The sequence below is a fragment of the Telmatherina bonti genome, assembly GCF_933228915.1.
Source record: "Telmatherina bonti genome assembly, chromosome: 21".
Lineage (NCBI taxonomy): Eukaryota > Metazoa > Chordata > Actinopteri > Atheriniformes > Telmatherinidae > Telmatherina > Telmatherina bonti.
In genome coordinates, this window is record NC_136630.1 from 32,592,731 (window position 1) to 32,618,511 (window position 25,781).

The window sequence follows — 25,781 nt, forward strand, 5'->3', positions numbered from 1 at the left end:
CCGTGGAAAGCTGCCACGGAGTTCTGCCGCTCCGCTCTTCTACAAGGAAAATCTTCATTTCTTTCCTCAAATAGGAATTTGTTTTCTTCATTTTATTTTTTCTAAAATGCGCATGTTTCCTAAATATGTGAAAATGTCTTTTGAAATATTCTTTTAAATCTATTTTTGTTTCCTAAAATGTGAATTTTTTTTTTTAAAAGTGAAATTTGTTTTTTAAATTCTGAATCGGTTTTTAAAATGTGGTTTTGAAATATTTCTTCTGAAAATTTAAGTTATTTTGCCCTTCCAAGCCACCGTACCCCCAGCAGACGTGGTCCAGAAATGCGGGGGGTCCGTGGTTTGAGTCATGCTTCACCAGAGGCCAAGGTGCTCTCAGGTCCCGCTGGTTAGATTATTTACCTCTCTGGCTGATAGCCTGGGTCTTCACCGGTCCCAAAGGAATTGAAAGAAAATCTTTCTTCTCATTTCAAGCATTGAGCTGAAAGTCTCCTTACCTGAAAACGGGAGGTAAATGGAGTAATTGATAGGATGTCCTGCTGGCCACAGACTGGATGCGACATGTGTAAACTGTGTTTTGTCCAGGTTTCAGCATCCAGAGTGAACGACAGACACGGCTGGCTGGTGCAGTGCAACGAACCTCTTCAGTTCATGTCTCTTCACATACCTGAAGAAAACAGGTGGAGCATTCAGACAAGTGCACTCCCTCACGTACTCGCATCCTTTCTCATGCAGTTTCTCTCTGTGATGTCCAGGTCAGTGGATATCCTGGAGCTGTCAGAACAAAAGGACCTGCTGAAGTTTCACTACCACACCCTCAGACTGTACTCTGCTATCTGTGCTCTGGGAAACAACAGAGTGGCTCACGCTCTCTGCTCCCATGTCGATGAGGCGCAGCTCCTGCAGGCCATAGAGAATAAATACATGCCAGGTAAAACACACACCCGTCATTTCCGCTACACCTGGGTGATGGTTTGCAGTCAAACCCTGACCTCAGTAATGTGAAGAATGTGCTGGATGTGCTTCATCTCCAGTCCAATCGCTGACTCGATGAACGGTCAGCTTGTTTTCTCTCAGATGTGATTCCTCTCATCCGTCAGCAGAGAAAGAAAAGCTTTTAGCCCTCAGGACTTCTCTTTCACTGATTCAGAGTTTTGAGTTGATGTGGACTGGGGCTGGGCAGGTCATAGAAACCAGTTGAAACTCATTCACAAGCAAGAATTGATATAATCATGCTTGTGGCAATTATTTAAGATGTTTGGAAATTTAGATTTCTATTAAATAAATGTAAAATATATATTTAATTGTTTATTAATTGTAATCGAGGTAACCTGTTCAATTGATAGGTGATGTGACCTCAAGTCAATATCCCAAATATCTTCTCAACACGCCCAAAATGAGATTTGAGATGTTATAGATTTCAGTTCTCTGGTCAGTGGCGTTAGTAACTTCATCACTTCCATCACTCTAGTTTCTCTAAAGAAACATGTCCACATTGACGACAGCCTCTGGGTTCATGTCGGAAAATCACCATACAGCTGGACGTATGCAAATTATTGTAGACATTGAAGATAAGTCAGATCAATCCTTTTGATAACAGTGGACAGCTGGGATAGTATATGATGTGATTGTCTTCACTACCAATCGCATGGTGAATACACTGTAGTACAGGTGCTGGCATACACACCTGGGGGGGGGGGGGGGGGGATACAGTGTTTTACAGTTGATGGTGTAAACACCTGAACTACTGATGCCATCCTGTGTGGTTTCCTGATTTCCTCAGTAAAGGAGGAAAACTGCATGTTATAACCTTGTGTGCTATAATGTCAAGGTTATAATGTGATATGGTCCAGTTTGTCATGGATTGGAGAGAAGAGTCAGACCCAAGGCCAGAAGTATGCAGAAGGCAGGTGGGATGCAGAAAAATGGATTTTTAATGAAACAGGCCAACAGGGAACACTACAGTGAAGAGTCATGTCCACCACTAGGACAGCTACAACAACACTCAACAGAACACACATTATGGACTGACGAGAAGGAACTGAAACCAAAGGCATGGTAGCACAGGTGAGGTGAATGAAAAACACCAGACCAGGTGAACTAACGAACAGGGAATACAAAGCTAAACAGAAGCTAAACAGAACCCAGAGGGAGGAAAAACAACAAACTAAAACAGGGAAATCGACTACGTAACCCTAAAACCATGACACAGTTTCCCTTAAGTGGCACTGATACACACACACACACACACACACACACATATGTGTGTGTGTATGTATGTATGTATATATATATGTATATATATGTATATATATGTATATGTATATATATATGTATATGTATATATATATGTATATGTATATATATATATATATATATATATATATATATATATATATATATATATATATATATATATATATATATATATATATATATATATATATATATGTGTGTGTATATATATATATATATGTATATATATATATGTGTGTGTGTATATATATATATATGTATATATATATGTGTGTGTGTATATATATATATATATATATATATATATATATATATATATATATGTGTGTGTGTATATATATATATATATATATATATATATATATATATATGTGTGTATATATGTATATATATATATATATATATGTGTGTGTATATATATATATATATATATATATATATATATATGTGTGTATATATGTATATTTATATATATATACTCCTTTTCTTCTAGTATGACCAAATTTGTAATGATTTTAAAAATTAATTCCTTCTTCTAATTAGGTGCATTAACATTCAATAATAAAATCATTTAATCTCTTTCATGTCCCACAAATAAAATATACCTCCCTTTACCGACCTTCTCTGGTATAAATGGTATTTCTTTTTTAACCAAAATTGGTACTTCTCTTTGCAACATCTTTCTTTCACATCGCAAAATGATCAGCAGTTTATCAAAACTGGATACAGAGTTGGTTCAAAACGCTGGAGCCAAGGTTTAGGTATAAATACTCAGCAGCCAGGATTTGCTTGTAATACTGTCATATATAATAGTTACAGACATTTACAAAACAAACAAACAAACAAAAAAAAAAACCAACAATAAGGAACAATTACTTAGACACATACATGCAGATTAATATTAATATATACACAGTCTAATAGCTTCAATTGAAACACGTTCTGTAACAATACTGGTAAAATTAAGTGGTCTTTTCATCTGTGCAAAACAACCCAGGAGGATGAAATAAGTGTCCATGAATGAGAGCACAGTCCAGAGGGAGGATGATGATGTGTGTGTATTTGTAATGGGTAATGTAGAGAGATGCTGGGTAGGTTGACAGGCACTGGTCAGTCTCCTACCAGCCAAAGTCGATCAGACGTTAACCTGTCATCCATTCCCCAACAGGAGCGCATTCACAACACCCCACTGGTCAAAAATCAGGCTAAACAGATTCTTCTTAATTCAACTCTCATAAGTCACATATAAATCAGTGCGCACATCATAATCACACATTCATACATAGTTTCAGCAGTACCATACATAATCTTTACCAGCAAAACATTCAGAGCGAGCTCGGGCCGATGTTAGCACTCACATCAGCAACGGACTCAGCCGAACGTTCATTCAGACCAAGAGGCAACCTCCGTGGTTAAAGGAGTCATCGCCCGGAAATTGCACTTTTTGGAGTTAAAACCTGCGTATTAGTGTTGGGCAGAAGTGGTAACAGCCTTTCTGTTGAAGACGGCCGGGTTTTTACGTTTGGACGCTTTGTTTGCAGCAAAACTATCCGCAACACCAAAGTCTTGCAAACGCGTTTTTTTATTTTCTCTCCTGGATGTCGACATCCCGGGAAGCTATTTGCATTAACCTGCCCCTTTTCCAGCCTAAATACACCTGCTGGACCTGCCTCAGTTGCTATTAGCAACAAGCTGTGTGAAGACGTGCGAGCAGCGATCATGTCGGTTGTCTGTTAGCAAAACCAACATCGGCAGGTTTTTTTTCTCTCCCTTCATCAGCGGACCAAACTACCAGGGACAGATGGATTACATTATTTTTTTGCTGATAATGCACCTGCATCTCTGCCGGCTGCGGCCTGTTTGTGCCAAACATGTTGCTAACATTTGGGAAAATACCAGGTGAAGACGGCATCAACCCGGTTGGAAAGAGGAGCAATTGCAGCTGTAAGCGGCTCAGCATCGTAAGTGTCACTTCGTCTATAATGTTCTGCTTTGTCGTGACTGAGACGTGACTTAATCTGATGCAGATAATGCTAATGCTAATGCTAATAAGACAAGCCAGAAGGTTTAACGTCCTGCAGCGTACAAATGAGCCACAGGTTTTATTTTCTTATATCCATCCGATGCTCTGCCACATAAATGTTTGTAAATGACCTCTCTATTTATTATTTTCCACGCCTGCTACCACACAGTAAGTACTCATGATGGATGTAGCTTGCCCCAACATGACATGCAGTTGTAATAATCATAATGATAATTTAACAAGGTGACCATCATGTAGTCTGATGTTGGCACCTGTTGGATATCAACAGGGAGGATATTTTATTTCCATCATCGTATTTATTCACCGAACCAGAATGCAAACTTTTTATTTCTGACATCTTCACGTCATGTTTGTAAAACGGGAGCTGTGCAGGATTAATATCTGCAGCTGCAGCCTCTGTGGATGTGGAGGTCTGACTCCTGGTATGATGGATCTAAAAGATATGTTTTATTTTATCTACATGCAGTGAAGACACAGAGGTTTGGGAAAATTGTGTCTCTGTATAACTGTGTGAAATAAAATAAGTGTGTTTTTAATATTCTATGTTAATATTTCAGTGTGAAAACCTGTTTTATTTGATCAGCTTTTTCTAAAAATGAAAGTACGCAAAGCACTTTGTGTTGCCTTTGGCATGAAAATGCTTTATAAAGTTTGATTTGATCTATTTGTATTACAATATTTGATTCCTCTTAAACTGCAGCTATTTACACCTACAATCTATGTGATGATCTGATGTTTTTATAACTTGTATTTGCAGATTTTAGTCCAGCACATCTCACACCATGCGCAGCACCAGCGGTCTACTGATGTCTAAAAGTTGATGTTGGAGCAGACTGACCCTACAATGCAGGCAACAACTGGAACACAGCTGTCATCAAGGACTTTCCACCCTCTCTTCAGAAATACAGGTTTGTCATTTGATTAATTTTACATACAGAAAATGATAATAAATCAAACACATATACATTCTTAATGGAAGCCAAGAGGCACTTTTATTGCTTGTTCTGATGTCAGTATCTGGTTCTGTGCAGAAAAGGAACCCAGACGACAGCAGTGAAGGTAACATCTCAGTCAGTCTGGACGAAGATGATGATGAAGACGGTGCTGTGGAGGCTTGCTCATCTGGCTCCAGAACCACGAGAGTCCACATAAAACCCAGAAAACTCAGCTACTGTGTTAACAGAATCAATAACTAAGAGTGAAAATGATCATTTTTATTTTATTACATTGAAAATGAGCATTGATTTTATTTCTGTACACTAATAAAGATATTGTGTTTTTAAAGAGCTGTATGTTTTTACTTCAGCTTTACATTTTACATTCAGAAGTCAGATGCATAAATGTGTACATGGTAAAGTTGTGTATTTACTTTAATTCTATTGCTATTGTCCTCAGTGACTGCAGCAAAGTTACTATTTGTTATATGTAATATGAAATGGCAAGATCATAAATAATCAGTTATTTTATTTGGGGGGGGTAAAGAGAGAGATAAAGAGAAAGAAGCTCAGTGTATCAGGAAATGTCCCTCAGCAGTCTAAACCTATAGCAGCATAACTAAGGGATGCTAACCATCCCTAGCTATAGGACTTATCAAAAAGATAAGTCTTCAGCCTAGTCTTAAAGGTGGGGAGGGTGTCTGCTTCCCTAACACTAACTGGGAGCTTATTCCATAAGAGAGGGGCCTGATAACCAAAGGCTCTGCCTCCTGCTCGGCTCTTTGAGACTCTAGGAACCACAAGTAATTTTGCCTAAAGGGAGCATATATACTGTGACGAGTATTGGGACAGTAATAATATCTTGCTGTCTATTTCTATTGGCATGTGCAGCTTAACAAACAATTAGACCAACATAATAGATGGTAAGTGATGCTGGAATATATAAAACACGAGACATTAGTCAGCAGGAAGCCTGATCAATGATACAAGATAACTGACTTCATGTTATTTATCTGTACAGTAACACAGCAGCCCACATCAGTGGTTGCAGCTTGGTCATGAAAAGACCAAGCTATGACACCTTTAAAAGTGCAGACCGGCCGGCAGCTAAACACTGAACGTACCGACCGGTTCAGTCAACATCCGTTTCATTTTTTACATCTAACTTCGGATTTATTAAAAGTACATTTATTGTATAAAACGGTCCAACACAGAATAAAACTGAGACGTATAGGAATCAGCACCTCCAGATCTGAGACCATGGTCCTCAGCCGGAATAGGGTGGATTGCCCTCTCCGGGTCGGGAGTCAGGTCCTGCCTCAAGTGGAGGAGTTTAAATATCTTGGGGTCTTGTTCATGAGTGAGGGAAGGATGGAGCGTGAGATGGACAGACGGATCGGTGCGGCGTCTGCAGTAATGCAGACTCTGCGCCGGTCTGTCGTGGTGAAGAAGGAGCAGAGCCAGAAGGCGAAGCTCTCGTTTTACCAGTCGATCTACGTTCCTACCCTCACCTATGGTCATGAGCTGTGGGTCGTGACCGAAAGAACGAGATCTCGTATACAGGCGGCTGAAATGAGATTCCTCCGCAGGGTGGCCGGGCTCTCCCTTAGAGATAGGGTGAGGAGCTCGGTCATCCAGGAGGAGATCAGAGTAGAGCCGCTGCTCCTCCGCATGGAGAGGAACCAGTTGAGGTGGCTCGGGCATCTGGTCAGGATGCCTCCTGGACCTCCCTGGTGAGGTGTTCCAGGCCCGTCCCTGTGGGAGGAGACCCCGGGGAAGACCCAGGACACGCTGGAGGGATTATATCTCTCGGCTGGCCTGGGAGCGCCTCGGGATCCCCCCCGCAGAGTTGGCAAGATGTGGCTGGGGAGAGGGAAGTCTGGGCTTCCCTGCTAAGGCTGCTGCCCCCGCGACCCGACCCCGGATAAGCGGCACGAAGACGACGATGACAACGACGTATTAACATGAGCGACATGCCTCGTTGTCAACATGCTATCTGAACAGGCAAGGCGAGCAGACATTAAAAGTGAGGACTTTACCATTCAGAGACTGCTGCTGTCGGGTTAGCTGCTATCACTAGCTGCTCATGTTTTTAGCATGGAGACGACTGGCCTCGCCCCCCCTTCTGACTCCGGACTTCCAGCGACCAATCAGCGAGCACCTCATTAACCTCTGTCCCGACCCTGGATAAGTGGCAGATGATGGATGGATGGATGGTGATGCACAAGTGTTTATTCTTAAATTTAATGATAAATTAAATTATATTAATAAATTAAATGATCATAATAAATTAGATTAATCTAAAATTGTGAGCAAAATTGCGTATTTGGAATGAGACATGACTAGAAGCATAATGTTGGTGAAATATATATGTGAATAGCACAGGCTATAACACCAGGGTTAAATCAGCTGATGAATTTAATATGCTACTATTGTTTATATTTCTACAATAGCATTCTCTTGTCAGTTGTAATCTAAGGCATTGCTGTGACTGATCAGGTCAGCTTGATGCTGGGTGAACACCAGCAGAACACATAGCCTACCAGCAAGCTGCGATTTCACTGAAATACACCACAGTGATAGTATATTCACACAATATGACCAAAAGTAGTATTCAAACTTGTGAAAAGTAATCCCACCTTGCCTGTTTCCAAGTGTCCTCAAATTCAAACAGGAATATGCTGCAGAATCTTAGCTAGAATGAGCTACTGGTCCAACATGGCAGCCGAATTTCTCGCGCTCCAATAGCTAATGTGGCGGCGACTCTTTCTTATGCCTACGTAGGTCTCCATGCCTGAATCTATCTCGTACTTGCAGCTGCTTTTGCCTGAGTAAAGGAACAGCCAATCAATTAACTGGTACCGCCTTGTCGCCTTTGATTAGTTGGCCAAATCATTCTGCTGAAAAGGGACATCATGAGATAAAGAAATCATTGTGGAAAAGGAAAGTATGAAATAAAAACTGTCTTAGAAAAAATGTATTTCTTTAGAAATGAAATCTTGACAAATGAATAAAAAAAAAAAACTTATCTTGAAAAGTATAACAGAGTGAAATAATGAAGATAACCTTCATGATTTCACAATAAATTTTCCTCATTTTACAATTCCATGGTCGTATTATATATTAGTCTTGTTTTAATTCACATTATATTGTTTTCAAAATGTTGTATTTATTAATTTAATCATGAAAAAAAGGCTTTCCATACTGATACGCTTCTGTAAGTACTTACTTCACTTTTATGTACTTACAAATATGTTTAGAGCCATGAAAATATTCAATCTGAAGACAGAAAGTTTCCACATCCACGGACATGAACATTCACAAAGAAAGAAAACAAAATTCTTCTTCAAGCTCTTAGGATTTCATGGTTGCCACTATTGTTACCTGAAATGTGTGCACACACACATGGCCTGATAGTCACATGTTTTCTAGATTCCGCCTACAGGACACTCAGTTTTCCTCCAGCACCTAAACACAGCGTGTGTTTGTGGGACAGTGAGGAGACGTGAGGCTCGATCTCTACAGCCTGTACAACCTCTGTGGTCCGTGCACGCCAAGCTGTGTGTCAACATGCATTTAAAATGAGAATGTTTGGTGGAGATTAAGATGGTTTTTATTAAAGTTCTAAACTCTTTGTGTCCAACCTGCAGGTCTGCTCCGCGCCGGCTACTACGACCTCCTCATCGACATCCACCTGAACAGCTACGCCACCGCTCGGCTAATGATGAATAATGAGTACATCGTTCCCATGACGGATGAAACTAAAAGCATCACCTTGTTTCCAGATGAGAAGAAAAAACATGGCCTGCCCGGCATCGGGCTGAGCACCTCCCTGAGGCCCAGGATGCATTTTTCATCTCCCAGTTTTGTCAGAGTGACTCGGGCCCTAGGTCGTAACGATGGCAACAACGGGTCCGTAAACTGTTTCCAGTACAGCCCAGAATTCCCTCTGGACATGCTGAAAGCTAAAACCATCGAGATGCTGAACGAAGCAGTGCAGGAGGGGAGCATGCACGTACGGGATCCAGTTGGAGGCAGCACAGAGTTCCTCTTCGTCCCCCTCATCAAGCTCTTCTACACCATGCTTATCATGGGAGTTTTCCAAAATGGAGACTTGAAGAACATCCTCCGACTGATTGAACCGACGGTTTTTTCTGAGGAAAAAGGTGGACTGGAGGAAAGTCCCATGGGGGCTGAGGTGGTGAAGAGGGAGGAGCCAGGAGGAGGAGAGGATGATGGGAAGAACCTGCCCAAAGAGGGATTGTTACAGATGAAGCTAGCAGAGCCTGTGAAGCTCCAGGTGACGTTCCCATCTTTCCCATCATTCCCATCGTTCCCATCATTCCCATCGTTCCCATCGTTCCCAGCGTTCCCATCGTTCCCATCATTCCCATTGTTCCCATCTTTCCCATCATTCCCATCGTTCCCATCATTCCCATCATTCCCATCGTTCCCAGCGTTCCCATCGTTCCCATCATTCCCATCGTTCCCATTGTTCCCCTCATTCCCAGCATTCCCAGCATTCCCATCGTTCCCATCATTCCCATCGTTCCCATTGTTCCCATCATTCCCATCGTTCCCATCGTTCCCATCATTCCCAGCATTCCCATCGTTCCCATTGTTCCCCTCATTCCCAGCATTCCCAGCATTCCCATCGTTCCCATCATTCCCATCGTTCCCATTGTTCCCATCATTCCCATCATTCCCATCGTTCCCATCATTCCCAGCATTCCCATCGTTCCCATTGTTCCCATCATTCCCATCGTTCCCATTGTGGAAAGAAAGCTGGATTTAAAATGTCCATTTCATTTAGGTTGAGGTGGGAGTTACTCAGTCAGTTCAGGAGGTTTCTTAGTCTTTATTCAGAGACTGTGAGAAATCCACAAAGATCTGTGATAACACGTCATTTATCACATCTCCATCATGAAAAATATCACTGTGACTACTGTGTTGCTAACCCTGGGATCCAGTGAACGCGGAGGCGCCGCCGTACGGGGCCGCCGCACCTTTGCAGCTGATTGCAGCGACACCAGTAAAAAGGACTGGTTTTACCCGCTGCTGCGGTGCGTTTCTGCAGCGTCCCAGAAGCGCCGCCGCTTTCCGCTTCTCTAAAATGCACGTCGATTCTGTTTTTCCTGTTTAAAACCTGGTCGGTCCAGAGCAGAGCGGATGGTTCAGGCAGGAAACCAGCTGATGAAAACCAAAGTGGACCTTGTGGATTTTACCAGTAAAATCCACCAGGTCTGGAATGCCTCTAAAACATTTCCTCCTTGCCGGCGGCACCAAGCCGTTCGGTGCGAGATGTTTGACTTTATAAATGACAACGTGGAAAACATGCGTTCATCTTGGAGGAGGAAAGCTGCGGCGTTCTGGGGCCTGTTGTTTTGACACCACACACTATAAAGAAATAAAGATCAGCACAAGAGATGCGTTCAAACTGTCGCTACTTTTTTATTTGCTGCTTTTTGTTCACTTTAAAGCAGTTTTATGAAGCATTTTAAGTAGTATGACTCATGATTACGCAATCCTCCTGTGAAGCACGACACAGACGTTCTGCTACTCCGCTGTTGGGCGGAAAGCTCGGCGCCGGCCGACTGTTCGAATTTGACCTGGAAATGAGGATGAAGCCACATCCTGTCAAATCTGCTGCCAATCGGCCTAAACTGATATTAATGTCAGTTTAAGCTCTGAGGAGCAGCCAAAGATCAACAAGTGTTGGACAAACCACATCTGTTTATCCTGCGTTTAGCTCAACACCTGTCAGAATGTTTGAAGAATGACACATATAAAAATGCCATCACCTCCAAACAAGCCATGTTTTAGCTGTTTTTGAACTATACAGGGATAAAATTTATTGCTGAAAACTAATTCTGAGGTAAGGTCTTGTTTGTTTTTGGCGTGAACTTGCTGCAACGTCCACTTGTGAAAACATTTTCAGCTGTCTTTAAGGTACTTTAATGTACTTTTACTTGTGAGACAACAGTGTAAAAGAGGACTTAGGGTGCACAAGTTGTTGCGGCGTCACCGCTATAGGCTTAGTGTAGGTTGACAGAGGCATGACGTGCACCTCTTCTGGACTCTGCGTACACATGTTACACCTACCCCTGCTTGCAGTGCAGTTATTTTGCAGCTAACGTTGAGGAAAAAAGTCTGTCAATGACGAGGAGTCTGGTTCTCAAGTGAAAAAGATTGCAAAGTTGATTGAACAGAAAATATGAAGGAACAGAAGTCCAGCAGAGCATAAATCTTAAAAAGTTCTAAATTAGTTCCAGACAAAACTTCCTTTTAAGCCCTCGCCTACAGGATGCCAGTTGCATGTCATAATCTATGTTATTCTAAACAAAGAATGGTGTGTGGTTACTCATACAGTTAGGTCAAACTGACCACTAAGTTATAATCTCCCTAATGGCACCATGATATCTGACTTCCTGGTTGTAAAACTCTGTACTAATCAGATTCCAGATGCAGACATCTCAGGGCTTCTACACATGATCTACATCTGTAAGGGTGAAGCAGCAGATTCTGTGGACCAAGCTTGAGTTCTTCATTTCATCCTGACCTTTTCAGACCTGCAAAGCAATCATCAGAAATAAATATATGCTTAAGATTATGAATTAGACGAGTAGCTAAAGCTAAAAAAATGAGATTTCCACAACACTGTTTCAGCGTCTTTCCTGGACAATCAGCTCAAATGGCTCCACAGAACAAGCCTTCTTGTTTGGTTTGTCCAGTCTCTTACTCTGATTCTGCTGAGTTGAATGATCTTAGGAAGCCGCTCCCTTCTTGTAAATGGCCTCTGTGTTGAATTTCCAGTCTAGTCTATTGTCTAGCTGAAGTCAGAGGTACTGGTATTTCTCCACCACGTCCACGTCCTCTCCCAGGAGACAGACGGGCTAGAGGTGGAGACAGAGGAGGTCCCAGGAGACAGACGGGCTAGAGGTGGAGACAGAGGAGGTCCCAGGAGACAGACGGGCTAGAGGTGGAGACAGAGGAGGTCTCAGGAGATAAACAGGTTGGAGGAGGAGACAGAGGAGGTCTCAGAAGACAGACAGGTTGGAGGAGGAGACAGAGGAGGTCTCAGGAGATAAACAGGTTGGAGGAGGAGACAGAGGAGGTCTCAGAAGACAGACAGGTTGGAGGTGGAGACAGAGGAGGTCTCAGGAGATAAACAGGTTAGAGGTGGAGACAGAGGAGGTCTCAGGAGACAGACAGGTTAGAGGTATAGACAGAGGAGGTCTCAGGAGACAGACGGGCTAGAGGTGGAGACAGAGGAGGTCTCAGGAGATAAACAGGTTGGAGGAGGAGACAGAGGAGGTCTCAGAAGACAGACAGGTTGGAGGTGGAGACAGAGGAGGCCTCAGGAGATAAACAGGTTGGAGGAGGAGACAGAGGAGGTCTCAGGAGATAAACAGGTTGGAGGAGGAGACAGAGGAGGTCTCAGGAGATAAACAGGTTGGAGGCGGAGACAGAGGAGGTCTCAGGAGATAAACAGGTTGGAGGAGGAGACAGAGGAGGTCTCAGAAGACAGACAGGTTGGAGGAGGAGACAGAGGAGGTCTCAGGAGATAAACAGGTTGGAGGAGGAGACAGAGGAGGTCTCAGGAGACAGACGGGCTAGAAGTATAGACAGAGGAGGTCTCAGGAGATAAACAGGTTGGAGGAGGAGACAGAGGAGGTCTCAGGAGACAGACGGGCTAGAGGTGGAGACAGAGGAGGTCTCAGAAGACAGACAGGTTGGAGGAGGAGACAGAGGAGGTCTCAGGAGATAAACAGGTTGGAGGTGGAGACAGAGGAGGTCTCAGAAGACAGACAGGTTGGAGGTGGAGACAGAGGAGGTCTCAGGAGATAAACAGGTTGGAGGTGGAGACAGAGGAGGTCTCAGAAGACAGACAGGTTGGAGGAGGAGACAGAGGAGGTCTCAGGAGATAAACAGGTTGGAGGTGGAGACAGAGGAGGTCTCAGAAGACAGACAGGTTAGAGGTGGAGACAGAGGAGGTCTCAGGAGACAGACAGGTTAGAGGTGGAGACAGAGGAGGTCTCAGGAGATAAACAGGTTGGAGGTGGAGACAGAGGAGGTCTCAGAAGACAGACAGGTTGGAGGAGGAGACAGAGGAGGTCTCAGGAGATAAACAGGTTGGAGGAGGAGACAGAGGAGGTCTCAGGAGACAGACAGGTTGGAGGAGGAGACAGAGGAGGTCTCAGGAGATAAACAGGTTGGAGGTGGAGACAGAGGAGGTCTCAGGAGACAGACAGGTTAGAGGTGGAGACAGAGGAGGTCTCAGGAGACAGACAGGTTGGAGGAGGAGACAGAGGAGGTCTCAGGAGACAGACAGGTTAGAGGTATAGACAGAGGAGGTCTCAGGAGACAGACAGGTTGGAGGCGGAGACAGAGGAGGTCTCAGGAGACAGACAGGTTAGAGGCGGAAACAGAGGAGGTCTCAGGAGACAGACAGGTTAGAGGAGGAGACAGAGGAGGTCTCAGGAGACAAACAGGTTAGAGGTATAGACAGAGGAGGTCTCAGGAGACAGACAGGTTAGAGGTATAGACAGAGGAGGTCTCAGGAGACAGACAGGTTAGAGGCGGAAACAGAGGAGGTCTCAGGAGACAGACAGGTTAGAGACAGAGACAGAGGATGTTTCAGGAGACAGACAGGTTAGAGGCGGTGACAGAGGATGTTTCAGGAGACAGACAGGTTAGAGGCGGTGACAGAGGTGGTCTCAGGGGTCAGCATGGGCAGTTGGCGTTTAGGACGGAGCGTTCTTTTTTTGCTCTTTTCTGGCAGATCTGAGAGGATCAATATAAAATAATTAAATTGGTTTGTAAAAGATGCTTTATTATTACTTACCCTTTTGGATTTGCATATTTAAAAAACTGCCTGAAATGTGCATTATATAGCCGCTTTAATAAATTCATTGTCTCAGTGGAATCATGTAATAATGCACATCGATATATAGCAAAAGCGATACATTAGCTTAATGCTAACTTAGGTGGAAAAAACCTTAGTAGGCTAACAGTTAGCATGTGCTAACAAACAAGGATTAAAACAACTTTGTCTTTCAACAAATATTTACCTTGACAATTTTTTCAGTGTCTTTTTTTCAATTTAACTATGATACTTGCAGGAAAATATTTTCTGTCCTTAAAAGACAACATGAAAATCATCGGAACATTCTGTATATTGTGACCACACTGACTACGGAAAGTCTGAATGGACAAAGCAAGCTCTCATCCAAAAGTGAACTGAACCTATCGCAGAACATGTTTAGTTTATAAACTATGTCTAGACGTCAGTTAACTTAAAGCCAGTGATCTTTTTCATTCTTGACCACACATCCCTCGTGTTTTTCTACTGGAACTGACTCCTTGCCCTTCTTAATCTCTGGTTTGAGCTGTTTTTGTGTTTTCTTATGTCAAACCTGGTTGTGTTTGCAGATGTGTCATGTGCTGCAGTACCTGTGCGACTGCCAGGTGCGTCACCGTATCGAGGCAGTGGTGGCCTTCTCTGATGACTTTGTGGCTTGTCTCCAAGACAACCAGCGGTTCCGCTACAATGAGGTTATGCTGGCGCTCAACATGTCTGCAGCCCTCACTGCCAAGAAGACCAAAGAATTCAGATCTCCCCCGCAGGAACAGGTAGTAACACACTCCAACTGAAGAATCAGCCTGGCCTGAATGCCCCAGGGCATGTTGCTTTAATCATCCACATTTATACTGAGTTTGCAATTAAAGATGTTTAAATTTAACTCAACCATAGAGATATTCCTTAGTTTTGTCTGACTGGGTTGAGGCTCGAGCTAAACTTGCTAAACTTTTCTTTACCTTAATTAAAGAGTAATTATTGGCATTTTTGAGAACAAACTGATTTTTCAAATTAGATCACTTTACACAGTAAGTATGTGGCCATGTAAAACCAGTGGTGTAGTGGTCCCATGAGAAGTGGGTATACTCCAAATTTTTCGCCCTTGTTTTTAAAAAAAAAAAATCACAAAGCCCAGAAAAACATTGTTTTATAAAAAGTGACATTTAAGACCAGGGACGTAGCACCAAATTCTGGGCCCTGTACACTCTCAGTGTGAGTGGGCCCCTATCCATGCCAGTGCACAAAGCACGTGAGCATATAAAAAAGAAGGGTATTTATTTAAGATAAAAAAAAAGCATATTAAGCTACAATCATATAAAATTATATTCAATTCAATTCAATTCAACTTTATTTATATAGCGTCAAATCACAGCAATGCCATCTCAAGACGCTTTACAGACAGAGAAGAAAACATAATGAAGGCCAATTCATAACAGCCTATATAAGGAAACCAACAGATTGAGTTGAGTCCAACTCAATCTCCCATCCTGAGCAAGCACACTGGCGACAGTGGGAAGGAAAAAAACTCCCTTTTAATAGGAAGGAAACCTCCAGCAGAACCCGGCTCAGGACAGGCAGCCATCTGCCTCTGCTGTGTGGGGGGAAGAGGACAGAAAGACAACAGACAACAGGAACTGCTACTCCCGGCCAGGGAGACCTGCTGAGACAGGAGACATACATGTTAATGATGCAACACTGTTGGGGGGGGGTGCTAAAAGAAAGAGATAAAGAGAAAGAGAAAGAAGCTCAGTGTATCAGGAAATGTCCCTCAGCAGTCTAAACCTATAGCAGCATAACTAAGGGATGCTAACCATCCCTAGCTATAGGACTTGTCAAAAAGATAAGTCTTCAGCCTAGTCTTAAAGGTGGGGAGGGTGTCTGCTTCCCTAACACTAACTGGGAGCTTATTCCATAAGAGAGGGGCCTGATAACCAAAGGCTCTGCCTCCTGCTCGGCTCTTTGAGACTCTAGGAACCACAAGTAAGCCTGCAGTCTGCGAACGAAGTACTCTGCTTGGAATATAAGGAACAATGAGGTCTTTGATATATAGTGGTGCCTGGTTGTGGAGGGCTTTATATGTAAGGAGAAGGATTTTAAATTCTATTCTAGATTCAACAGGCAGCCAATGAAGAGAGGCTAAAACTGGAGAAATATGATCTCTCATGCTGGTTCTGGTCAGGACTCTGGCTGCAGAATTCTGGATCAGCTGAAGGCTTTTCAGGGCATATTTAGGACAGCCCAGTAATAGAGAGTTACAGTAATCTAGTCTCGAAGTAACAAAAGCGTGAACCAGTTTTTCTGCATCACTCCGAGACAGAATGTCCCTAATTTTGGCTATATTACGTAAATGAAAGAAGGCTGTTTTAGTAACCTGCTTAATATGTGGGCCAAAGGACAGGTCAGGGTCAAATATTACTCCAAGGTTTCTCACTGTAGCACTGGAAGCTAAAGTAATGCCATCCAGGTTCATTACAAAACCGGAAAATTTAGCTCTGAGTTTTTCAGATCCAACGAGAATTACTTCAGTCTTATCTGAGTTTAAGAGGAGAAAATTTCTAGACATCCAAGTCTTTATGTCTATGAGACAATTTTGTAGCCTATTGGGCTGATTTGTTTCATCTGGTTTAAAGGATAAGTATATCCGAGTATCATCTGCATAACAATGAAGGTTTATTCCATGCTGTCTAATAATTTTGCCTAAAGGGAGCATATATAGCGTGAAGAGTACTGGTCCAAGTACAGAACCTTGAGGAACTCCATGACTTACTGTAGTTTGTGAGGAGGACTTGTCATTTACATGAACAAACTGAAGTCTATCAGATAAATATGATTTAAACCAGCTTAACGCTGTACCTGTAATCCCAATCACCTGTTCTAGTCTCTGTAACAGAATGTTATGATCGACTGTATCAAATGCAGCACTAAGATCAAGCAAGATAAGTACGGACACAAGTCCTTTGTCTGAGGCCATAAGAAGGTCATTAGTAACTTTCACCAATTCTGTCTCAGTGCTATGATGAGCTCTAAATCCTGACTGAAACTCCTCGCATAAATTATTTCTGCTCAGGTGGGCATGTAGCTGAGCTGAAACTATTTTCTCCAGAATTTCGGACATAAACGGGAGGTTAGATATAGGTCTATAATTTGCTATCACCTCTGGATCCAGAGATTGCTTTTTAAGTAAAGGCTTGATTACAGCAGTTTTAAATGATTGTGGTACATATCCTGTCACTAAAGACTTATTGATAAGATTTAGTAGTGATGTATTAATTAAAGGGAAAATGTCCTTAAAGAGGCTCGTTGGGAGAGGGTCTAAGATACAGGTGGATGGTTTAGATGAAGCTATTATTTTAGTTAATTCAGAGGGTTGGACAGGACAGAAACTATTTAGACACAAGTCAGATCCTGGTTCTAAGGATGCTTCGGAGACCACAACAGGCTCAACATTATAGGTAGAAGGAAGAGTATTTTCTCTAATAGTGTCAATTTTATTCCTGAAAAAATACATGAAATCATCACAGCTAAGTGAGAAAGGAATACATGGCTCCACAGCGCTCCGGCTCCTAGTAAGCCTAGCTACAGTGCTGAAAAGAAACCAAGGGTTGTTTTTGTTTTCCTCTATCAATGATGAATAATAAGCTGTTCTTGCCATACGTAAGGCTTTTTTGTATACAATTAAACTTTCTTTCCAGGTTAAGTGAGACTCCTCTAGTCCTGATGAACACCATCTGTTTTCCAAACGCCTTGATGCCTGTTTTAGAGCTCGAAGCTGGGAATTAAACCAGGGAGCCTTCATAATCTTACCTAATTTCTTCTTCTTTAGGGGAGCAACATTATCCAAGGTTGTACGCATTGAAGCTGTTATAGTATCAGCATGTTGATCAATCTGAGCAGGAGTAAGGCTTAAAGGGGGACTCTCGGTCATGCTAACACATGGTAGATGTGAAAAAATTGATTCAATTGATTAAATTTTGTAATATTATTGTCTGATAAACATCTACTATAGTAGAATTTATTTTTGGTCAGTGAGTAATCAAATAAAGTGAATTCAAAGGTTAACAAGAAGTGATCGGACAAGACAGGGTTATGAGGAAAAACTTTGAGCTTATCAGTCTCAATACCAGATGTTAGAACCAGATCAAGAGTATGACCATGAGAGTGAGTGGCTCCATGGACATTTTGTGAAAACCCAATTGAGTTTAGAATAGAGCTAAAGGAAATGTTTAAACTATCATTTTCATCGTCAACATGAATATTAAAATCACCTAGTACAATGACCTTATCAGTAGTCAGCACTAACTCAGACAAGAGATCAGAGAATTCGGTCAGAAACTCGGAGTAAGGTCCAGGTGGGCGATACACTAATGCTAAAAGGAGCGGTTTCTCTGAATTCCATTTTGGATGAGATAAATTTAATGTCAGGAATTCAAAGGATTTATAGTTAGTTTTGTGCTTAGGATTAATTAAAAATTCTGACTTAAAAATAGCTGCAACACCTCCTCCTCTGCCTGTAGTTCTAGGAATGTGAAAGTTTAAATAGTTAGCTGGCGTAGCTTCATTAATACTAACATAATCCTCTTGCTGTAACCAGGTTTCCGTAAGACAGAATAAATCAATGTGGTGATCACCTATCAAGTCATTGACTAATAAAGACTTATTTGGGAGGCCACACTTTATTGTCTTATTTTCAGATTTTATTAGATCCATTGTTTTTATTTTTATGAGGTTTTCACGATTAACCCCAGAAGTGTTTTTGTGTTGTTTAATTCTTACTGCTGGGGAGTTGTATAAGGTCGGAATGGGGTTTTGGGTGGGCGGCGGCAGGTGGGAAGCTGCAGAAAAGTGTGTAGGACTACAATTCTGCCTCCTGGTCCCAACCCTGAGTTGTCAATTTAGCTGACTAAATTGGGACACCACCTAGACAACCAGCGGTTGAAGGATGACATGCGGCTAAACATGTCATCGCTGATTAAATTTGGCAAGGGACCAGAGAAAACTACGGAGTCCGACATGCTCTTGGCAAAGTTACACACTGAAGCAACATTCATTTTAGTGACCTCCGATTGGCGTAACCGGGTGTCGTTACCGCCGACGTGAATTACAATCTTACGGTATTTACGTTTAGCCTTAGCCAGCAGTTTCAAATACGATTCGACGTCGCCCGCTCTGGCCCCAGGAATGCATTTGACTATGGTTCCCGGTGTCTCTAGAGCCACGTTTCTGACTATGGAACTACCTATAATCAGGGTTTCTGCCTCAGCAGGTGTGTCGCAGAGCGGGGAAAATCTGTTAGAAACGTGAACAGGTCGGTGGTGGCCAGTGGGTTTTGGTTTGGGGCTACGCTTCCGCCTGACCGTCGTCCAGCCCGCCTCGGCTCCCGGCTGCGCGGGAACTGCTGAGGGACGGCTAGGTGGGCTAGCTGCCCTGGCTGGTAGCTCCGCACTGGCTAATAGGGGCTTGCTGACTATCTGCTTCCCTAACTGAGTGCGGAGCTGGGCTTCTAACTCACAGAGCCTCGCCTCCAAGGCTGCCAGGCTGCTACACTTAATACACCTACCGTTATCACTAAAGGAGGCGGAGGAGTAGCTAAACATCAGACACACCGAGCAAGAAAAGGCAGGGGACCGGGGTGTGGGAAGAGAGCTAGCAGCCATGCTAAAACCGAGTGCTTGAGTTGTTTAAGTCAGTAAACAGAAAGCCGAAGATCCCGAAAATAAAGGCAATATATAGAACAGTGGTTTGGGAAGATATTGTGCGCTAAAGTGAGTGGTTGGTTAACAATAGATAGAAGTTAGAAAGAAGTTAAAGGAGCCAACGGCTCGTAGCAATCCGCAGTGATACACGCTAGGGAAACAGGAAATGACACAATACATTACCGCAACGTCAGCGCGTCCAGACATATTGATGAGTGGTTCTTTCATTGACCTGATCTGATGTACTTGGTCTACTTATGCTCAAATACCTAAAACATTCGGCTACACCTGGTTTGTGTACTAACATTTGGATCCATGCCACTCATGCAAATTTTGATTTAAAAACATTTATTCTAGAACAGGAGATAACTCAGGATCCAATCAAATAAAGTTAATTATTTTGTATTGAGAACATACAGTAGAAATGAACAGAAAAATGTGAAAAAAATGAAGTTGTGACTGGTTTCAAGGACCTGTGTCGTCTTATTAATAGTGCCTGCGATAGTATAAAAAAAAAGTCAGCTGTCAAATTGTTCTTCAGCGTGCAGAAAAAGAAATAAAGCCCAGCTGACAGATGTTATTAATAAGCAATTTACATTCCAGTAAATGTCCACTAACGGCTCTTTTTGTTTGTAAAGTCCCTAATAAGGTCTGCAAAGTCCAATTGTTTGGCTAATTGGCTTTGAATTGACAGAATGGCGAGGCGGTTCAGTCTATCCTGGCCCGTTGTTGATCTGAGGTGGTTCTTAACCAGCTTTAACTTGCTGAAAGGCAAAATGTTTAAACCGTTATTCAGCCACATTAAGAGGAATAGCTGATTGTTTTTCTATGTTCCCACCAGACACCTCTCTCTCTCTCTCATCTGTCCATCCATCCATCAAGAGCAAACTATATGGCAAAATCATAATCAATTATTTTTTATTGATATTGAGATGACAGTTTTTAACATGATTATTCATTGGCTTTTATAACATCATGAATTTATTGAGCACTGATGATAGCTTTTAATCAACACAATGCACTGCTAAAGCTTTTACCAGACAAAACTAATAAATTGCTTTATTGCTCCATTAATATATCACTGGTGTGCACGTGAGCCTACAGTGGTATTGGTTAGATATTTACACGTTGATATATGCAGCAGAAATATTGCAAGGTGGATCATTTATTAAGTCTCAGCACAGAGTTTCACTTTCAGCTCTGCTGGTGGTAGATAGCATGCTCCAGCCCTGAAGCTAACGGCTAACTTAGCATAGACTTAGGCAGCAACTTCACCAGTTAGTAGCGCTCTCTCTCTCTCTCTCTCTTTCTCGTGAGCTCTCTCTCTCTCTCTCTCTCTTGTGAGCTCTCTCTCTCTCTATCTCTCTTTTGTGAGCTCTCTCTCTCTCTCTCTTGTGAGCTCTCTCTCTCTCTCTCTTGTGAGCTCTCTCTCTCTCTCTCTCTCTCTCTTTTGTGAGCTCTCTCTCTCTCTCTCTCTTGTGAGCTCTCTCTCTCTCTCTCTCTCTCTTTTGTGAGCTCTCTCTCTCTCTCTCTTTTGTGAGCTCTCTCTCTCTCTCTCTTGTGAGCTCTCTCTCTCTCTCTCTCTCTTTTGTGAGCTCTCTCTCTCTCTCTCTGTCTCGTGAGCTCTCTCTCTCTCTCTCTCTCTTGTGAGCTCTCTCTCTCACACACTCTCTCACAAACATACCAACATAAGTGGGTGTTGGAGGGGAAGCTCGCTCTTGAACACCGAACAACAATTTCACCTTGTCATCTCTAAGCTCAGCCTTATCTCCAGAGTAGCTGCCAGGTCCGGCCCTGCTGCTCCAGCGCCACTCCTTGTTTCTGAAACTTTCTTTTTCTTATCGTTCTTTCTTCTTTCCACATCCCGATTTATGATTTTTGGCCAGCAAGATGTCTGGCCCAAAGGTCAACCTACACCCTCCGGCCCCCCTTCTTAAAAAGGGGGACCACCACCCCAGTCTGCCAGTCCAGCGGTACTGCCCCCGATGTCCACGCGATGCTGCAGAGGTGTGTCAGCCAGGACAGCCCCACAGCATCCAGAGCCTTAAGGAACTCCGGGCGGATCTCATCCACCCCCGGGGCCTTGCCGCCAAGGAGCTTTTTGACCACCTCAGCGACTTCAGCCCCAGAGATAGGAGAGTCCACTCCTGAGTCCGCCAGCTCTGCTTCTTCATCAGAAGACATGTTGGTAGGATTGAGGAGGTCTTCGAAGTATTCCCTCCACCGACCCACAACGTCCCGAGTTGAGGTCAGCAGCTCCCCATCTCCACTGTACACAGTATTGATGGAGCACTACTTCCCCCTCCTGAGCCGCCGGATGGTGGACCAGAATCTCCTCGAAGCCGTCCGGAAGTCTTTCTCCATGGCCTCGCCGAACTCCTCCCATGCCCGAGTTTTTGCCTTGGCGACAGCCGAAGCCGCATGCCGCTTAGCCTGTCAGTACCCATCAGCTGCCTCCAGAGTCCCACAGGCCAAGAAGGCCCGATAGGACTCCTTCTTCAGCTTGACGGCATCCCTCACTGCTGGTGTCCACCAACGAGTCCTGGGATTACCACCACGACAGGCACCAACGACCTTACAACCACAGCTCCGGCTGGCCGCCTCAGCAATAGAGGCACGGAACACAGCCCATTTGGACTCAATGTCCCCCGCCTCACTCGGGACATGGTTGAAGCTCTGCTGGAGGTGGGAGTTGAAGCTCGCTCTTCCCAGCAGACCCTCACAACACGTTTGGGCCTGCCAGCTCTGACCGGCCTCCTCCCCCACCATCTGAGCCAACTCACCACCAGGTGGTGATCAGTTGACAGCTCCGCCCCCCTCTTCACCCGAGTGTCCAAGGCATGTGGCCGCAGGTCCGACGATACGACTACAAAATCGATCATCGAACTGTGGCCCAGGGAGTCCTGATGCCAGGTGTACATATGGACACTCTTATATTGGAACATGGTGTTCGTTATGGACAATCCATGACGAGCAGAGAAGTCCAATAACAAAACACCATTTGGGTTCAGAGGGGGGACACCATGACTCCCAACCACTCTTCTCCAGGTCTCACCGTCATTGCCCACGTGAGCATTGAAGTCCCCCAGCAGAACAATGGAGTCCCCAGAAGGAGCACCCTCCAGCACTCCCTCCAAGGACTCCAGAAAGGGTGGGTACTCTGAACTGCTGTTCGGTGCATAAGCACAGACAACAGTCAGGACCCGTCCCCCCACCCGAAGGCGGAGGGAAACTATCCTTTCATCCACCGGGGTAAACCCCAACGTGCAGGCACCAAGCTGGGGGCTGATGAGAATGCCCACACCTGCTCGGCGCCTCTCACCATGAGCAACTCCAGAGTGGAAGAAGGTCCAGCCCCTCTCAAGGGTTCTGGTTCCAGAGCCCAAGCCATGCGTCGAGGTGAATCCAACTATATCTAGCCGGAACCGCTCAACCTCACGCACAAGCTCAGGCTCCTTCCCCACCAGAGAGGTGACGTTCCACGTCCCTAGAGCCAGCTTCTGCAGCCGGGGATCGAACCGCCAGGGTCCCCGCCTCTTGCTGCTGCCCAGCTCACATTGCACCCGACCCCTACGGCTCCTCCCGCAGATGGTGAGCCCACAGGAAATGTGTCAGGGTTGGTGGCCTCAGGATTGGGTCCCTGTTTTTTGCAGATGATGTGGTCCTGTTGGCTTCATCTGGTCGTGATCTCCAGCTCTCGCTTGAGCGATTCGCAGCAGAGTGTGAAGCGGCTGGGATGAGAATCAGCACCTCCAAATCTGAGACCATGGTCCTCAGCCGGAATAGGGTGGATTGCCCTCTCCGGGTCGGGAGTCAGGTCCTGCCTCAAGTGGAGGAGTTTAAATATCTTGGGGTCTTGTTCATGAGTGAGGGAAGGATGGAGCGTGAGATCGACAGACGGATCGGTGCGGCGTCTGCAGTAATGCGGACTATGCGCCGGTCTGTCGTGGTGAAGAAGGAGCTGAGCCAGAAGGTGAAGCTCTCGATTTACCAGTCGATCTACGTTCCTACCCTCACCTATGGTCATGAGCTGTGGGTCGTGACCGAAAGAACGAGATCTCGTATACAGGCGGCTGAAATGAGTTTCCTCCGCAGGGTGGCCGGGCTCTCCCTTAGAGATAGGGTGAGGAGCTTTGTCATCCAGGAGGAGATCAGAGTAGAGCCGCTGCTCCTCCGCATGGAGAGGAACCAGTTGAGGTGGCTCGGGCATCTGGTCAGGATGCCTCCTGGACCTCCCTGGTGAGGTGTTCCAGGCACGCCCCTCTGGGAGGAGACCCCGGGGAAGACCCAGGACACGCTGGAGGGATTATATCTCTCGGCTGGCCTGGGAACGCCTCGGGATCCCCCCCGCAGAGTTGGCAAATGTGGCTGGGGAGAGGGAAGTCTGGGCTTCCCTGCTTAGTCTGCTGCCCCCGCGACCCGACCCCGGATAAGTGGCTGAAGATGGATGGATTTAGTTCACCCCAAAAAGCCATCAGTATATCTGCTCATTGTCACAATTTCAGCTGTTAGGTTTCAGCTAGGAAAAGTTATGAAATTACTAAACCGTTACTGGAACATGAGAGACAGGCTCATAGACTTATGTACATATATCTTCATCTTGCCAATTTTAGGCTGAAGTTAATGCAGCAGATGGCTAACTGCTTTGAAGTTTAGAAGTGGGTATATTCTATGCTGACTGAAAAAGACGTGGGTGTACTCTGTATGCCCACGTATACCCTGGACGACACCACTGTGTATAACTATGGTAACGCCACCTGCGGTTGTCACCTCTCTTAGCAGCTACTGGGCAGTTGTAAGTCCATAACAAACAAGATAAACCCACTGTGCATGCTCACGCCAGTTGTTGTCGTGTGAGACTTGTTTTTGGACTATGAGGGGAAAGTGAACCCCTTGAATTCTCTCTAAGGCTGATTTGCCAAATTTAGATGTATGTGGCAATGGACCCCACGTGAAAACGTTTTGTGGCAGTGGATAAAAATCTGTTATTTATTAAGAAATAAAACAATTCTGTAAAATTTATTAAATTAAGTATGAAAAAAGTCCATCTCTCTAAACCTTTAGGCCAAATTAATCATAACTATAGACTTAAAGTATATGTTTAATTTGATTTCCTTCCTGCCACGATATTTGGCCGTTGTGCCCTCAAAAAATGGACAACACAGGGGCTTTGCCCCGAAAATGATTAATTTCTAGGTCTGGGTCCAACCTTCACCTATGGTCGTCAGACAAAGACAAAAAGAATGAGTACAAGGATATCATTAGCTGAAATGATGTTCCATTATAAGGTGTTTTAGTTAAGTAGAGATCAGGTAAGAATCTTAGACATCCAGAGGATGTCTAAGATTCAGTTGATCAAAAGGAATCAACTGAGGTAGTTCAGACATGTGATGAGGATGCATCCTGGTTGCCTCCCCCGCTGTCATGGACCAAGGCAGTAGAAAACAGAGATAGGACCCCAAAAAATATGAACCAAGATGGTTTAATTAAATGGAAAGTGCTCTTTAAGCAGAACATACAAGAATTTAGTAGAAAACTAAAACACAACTCACATCAGAACTTCGGACTGACAGAGACTAACATAACAAAACAGACACATTGTAATGATTTGCCACAAGGTAAAACCTGCAACATCGCTACAGGACTAATTACAAACTGAGAAGCAGGTGTCTGCTTACTAAAACCCTTTGACTGTCTGTATTTTATTGTTGTTTCAATTTATTGTTTTTCTTTTTTTTTTTTTTTTTTACTCTTTAGCACTTTTAAGGTTTGGTGTCAAATGTAAAGTGAGTTTTAAATCAAATTAATTTGAATCATTATTATGATATAATTATTTATATTTTATATTCACAATATTTTATGCACTGTGGCCTCACAGCAAGAAGGTCGCTGGTTCGATCCTTGGCTGGTTTGGTCAGTGGCCTTTCTGTGTGGAGTTTGCATGTTCTCCCCGTGTATGCGTGGGTTCTCTCCGGGTACTCCGGCTTCCTCCCACC

General features: G+C 43.9%; 1 protein-coding gene across 1 annotated transcript in view; it reads left to right on the plus strand.

The window, feature by feature from the left end:
• The window catches only part of ryr2a (ryanodine receptor 2a (cardiac)), a gene marked incomplete at its 3' end in the record, with an annotated part of 479,882 nt that overhangs the window by 108,998 nt on the left and 345,103 nt on the right, over positions 1–25,781 (plus strand). The window contains exons 35-38 of the mRNA XM_079260659.1: positions 583–677; positions 753–928; positions 8,883–9,532; positions 14,665–14,865. Of these exons, the coding sequence (XP_079116785.1) occupies positions 583–677; positions 753–928; positions 8,883–9,532; positions 14,665–14,865 (1,122 nt within the window). The remainder of the gene's footprint in view (positions 1–582; positions 678–752; positions 929–8,882; positions 9,533–14,664; positions 14,866–25,781) is intronic.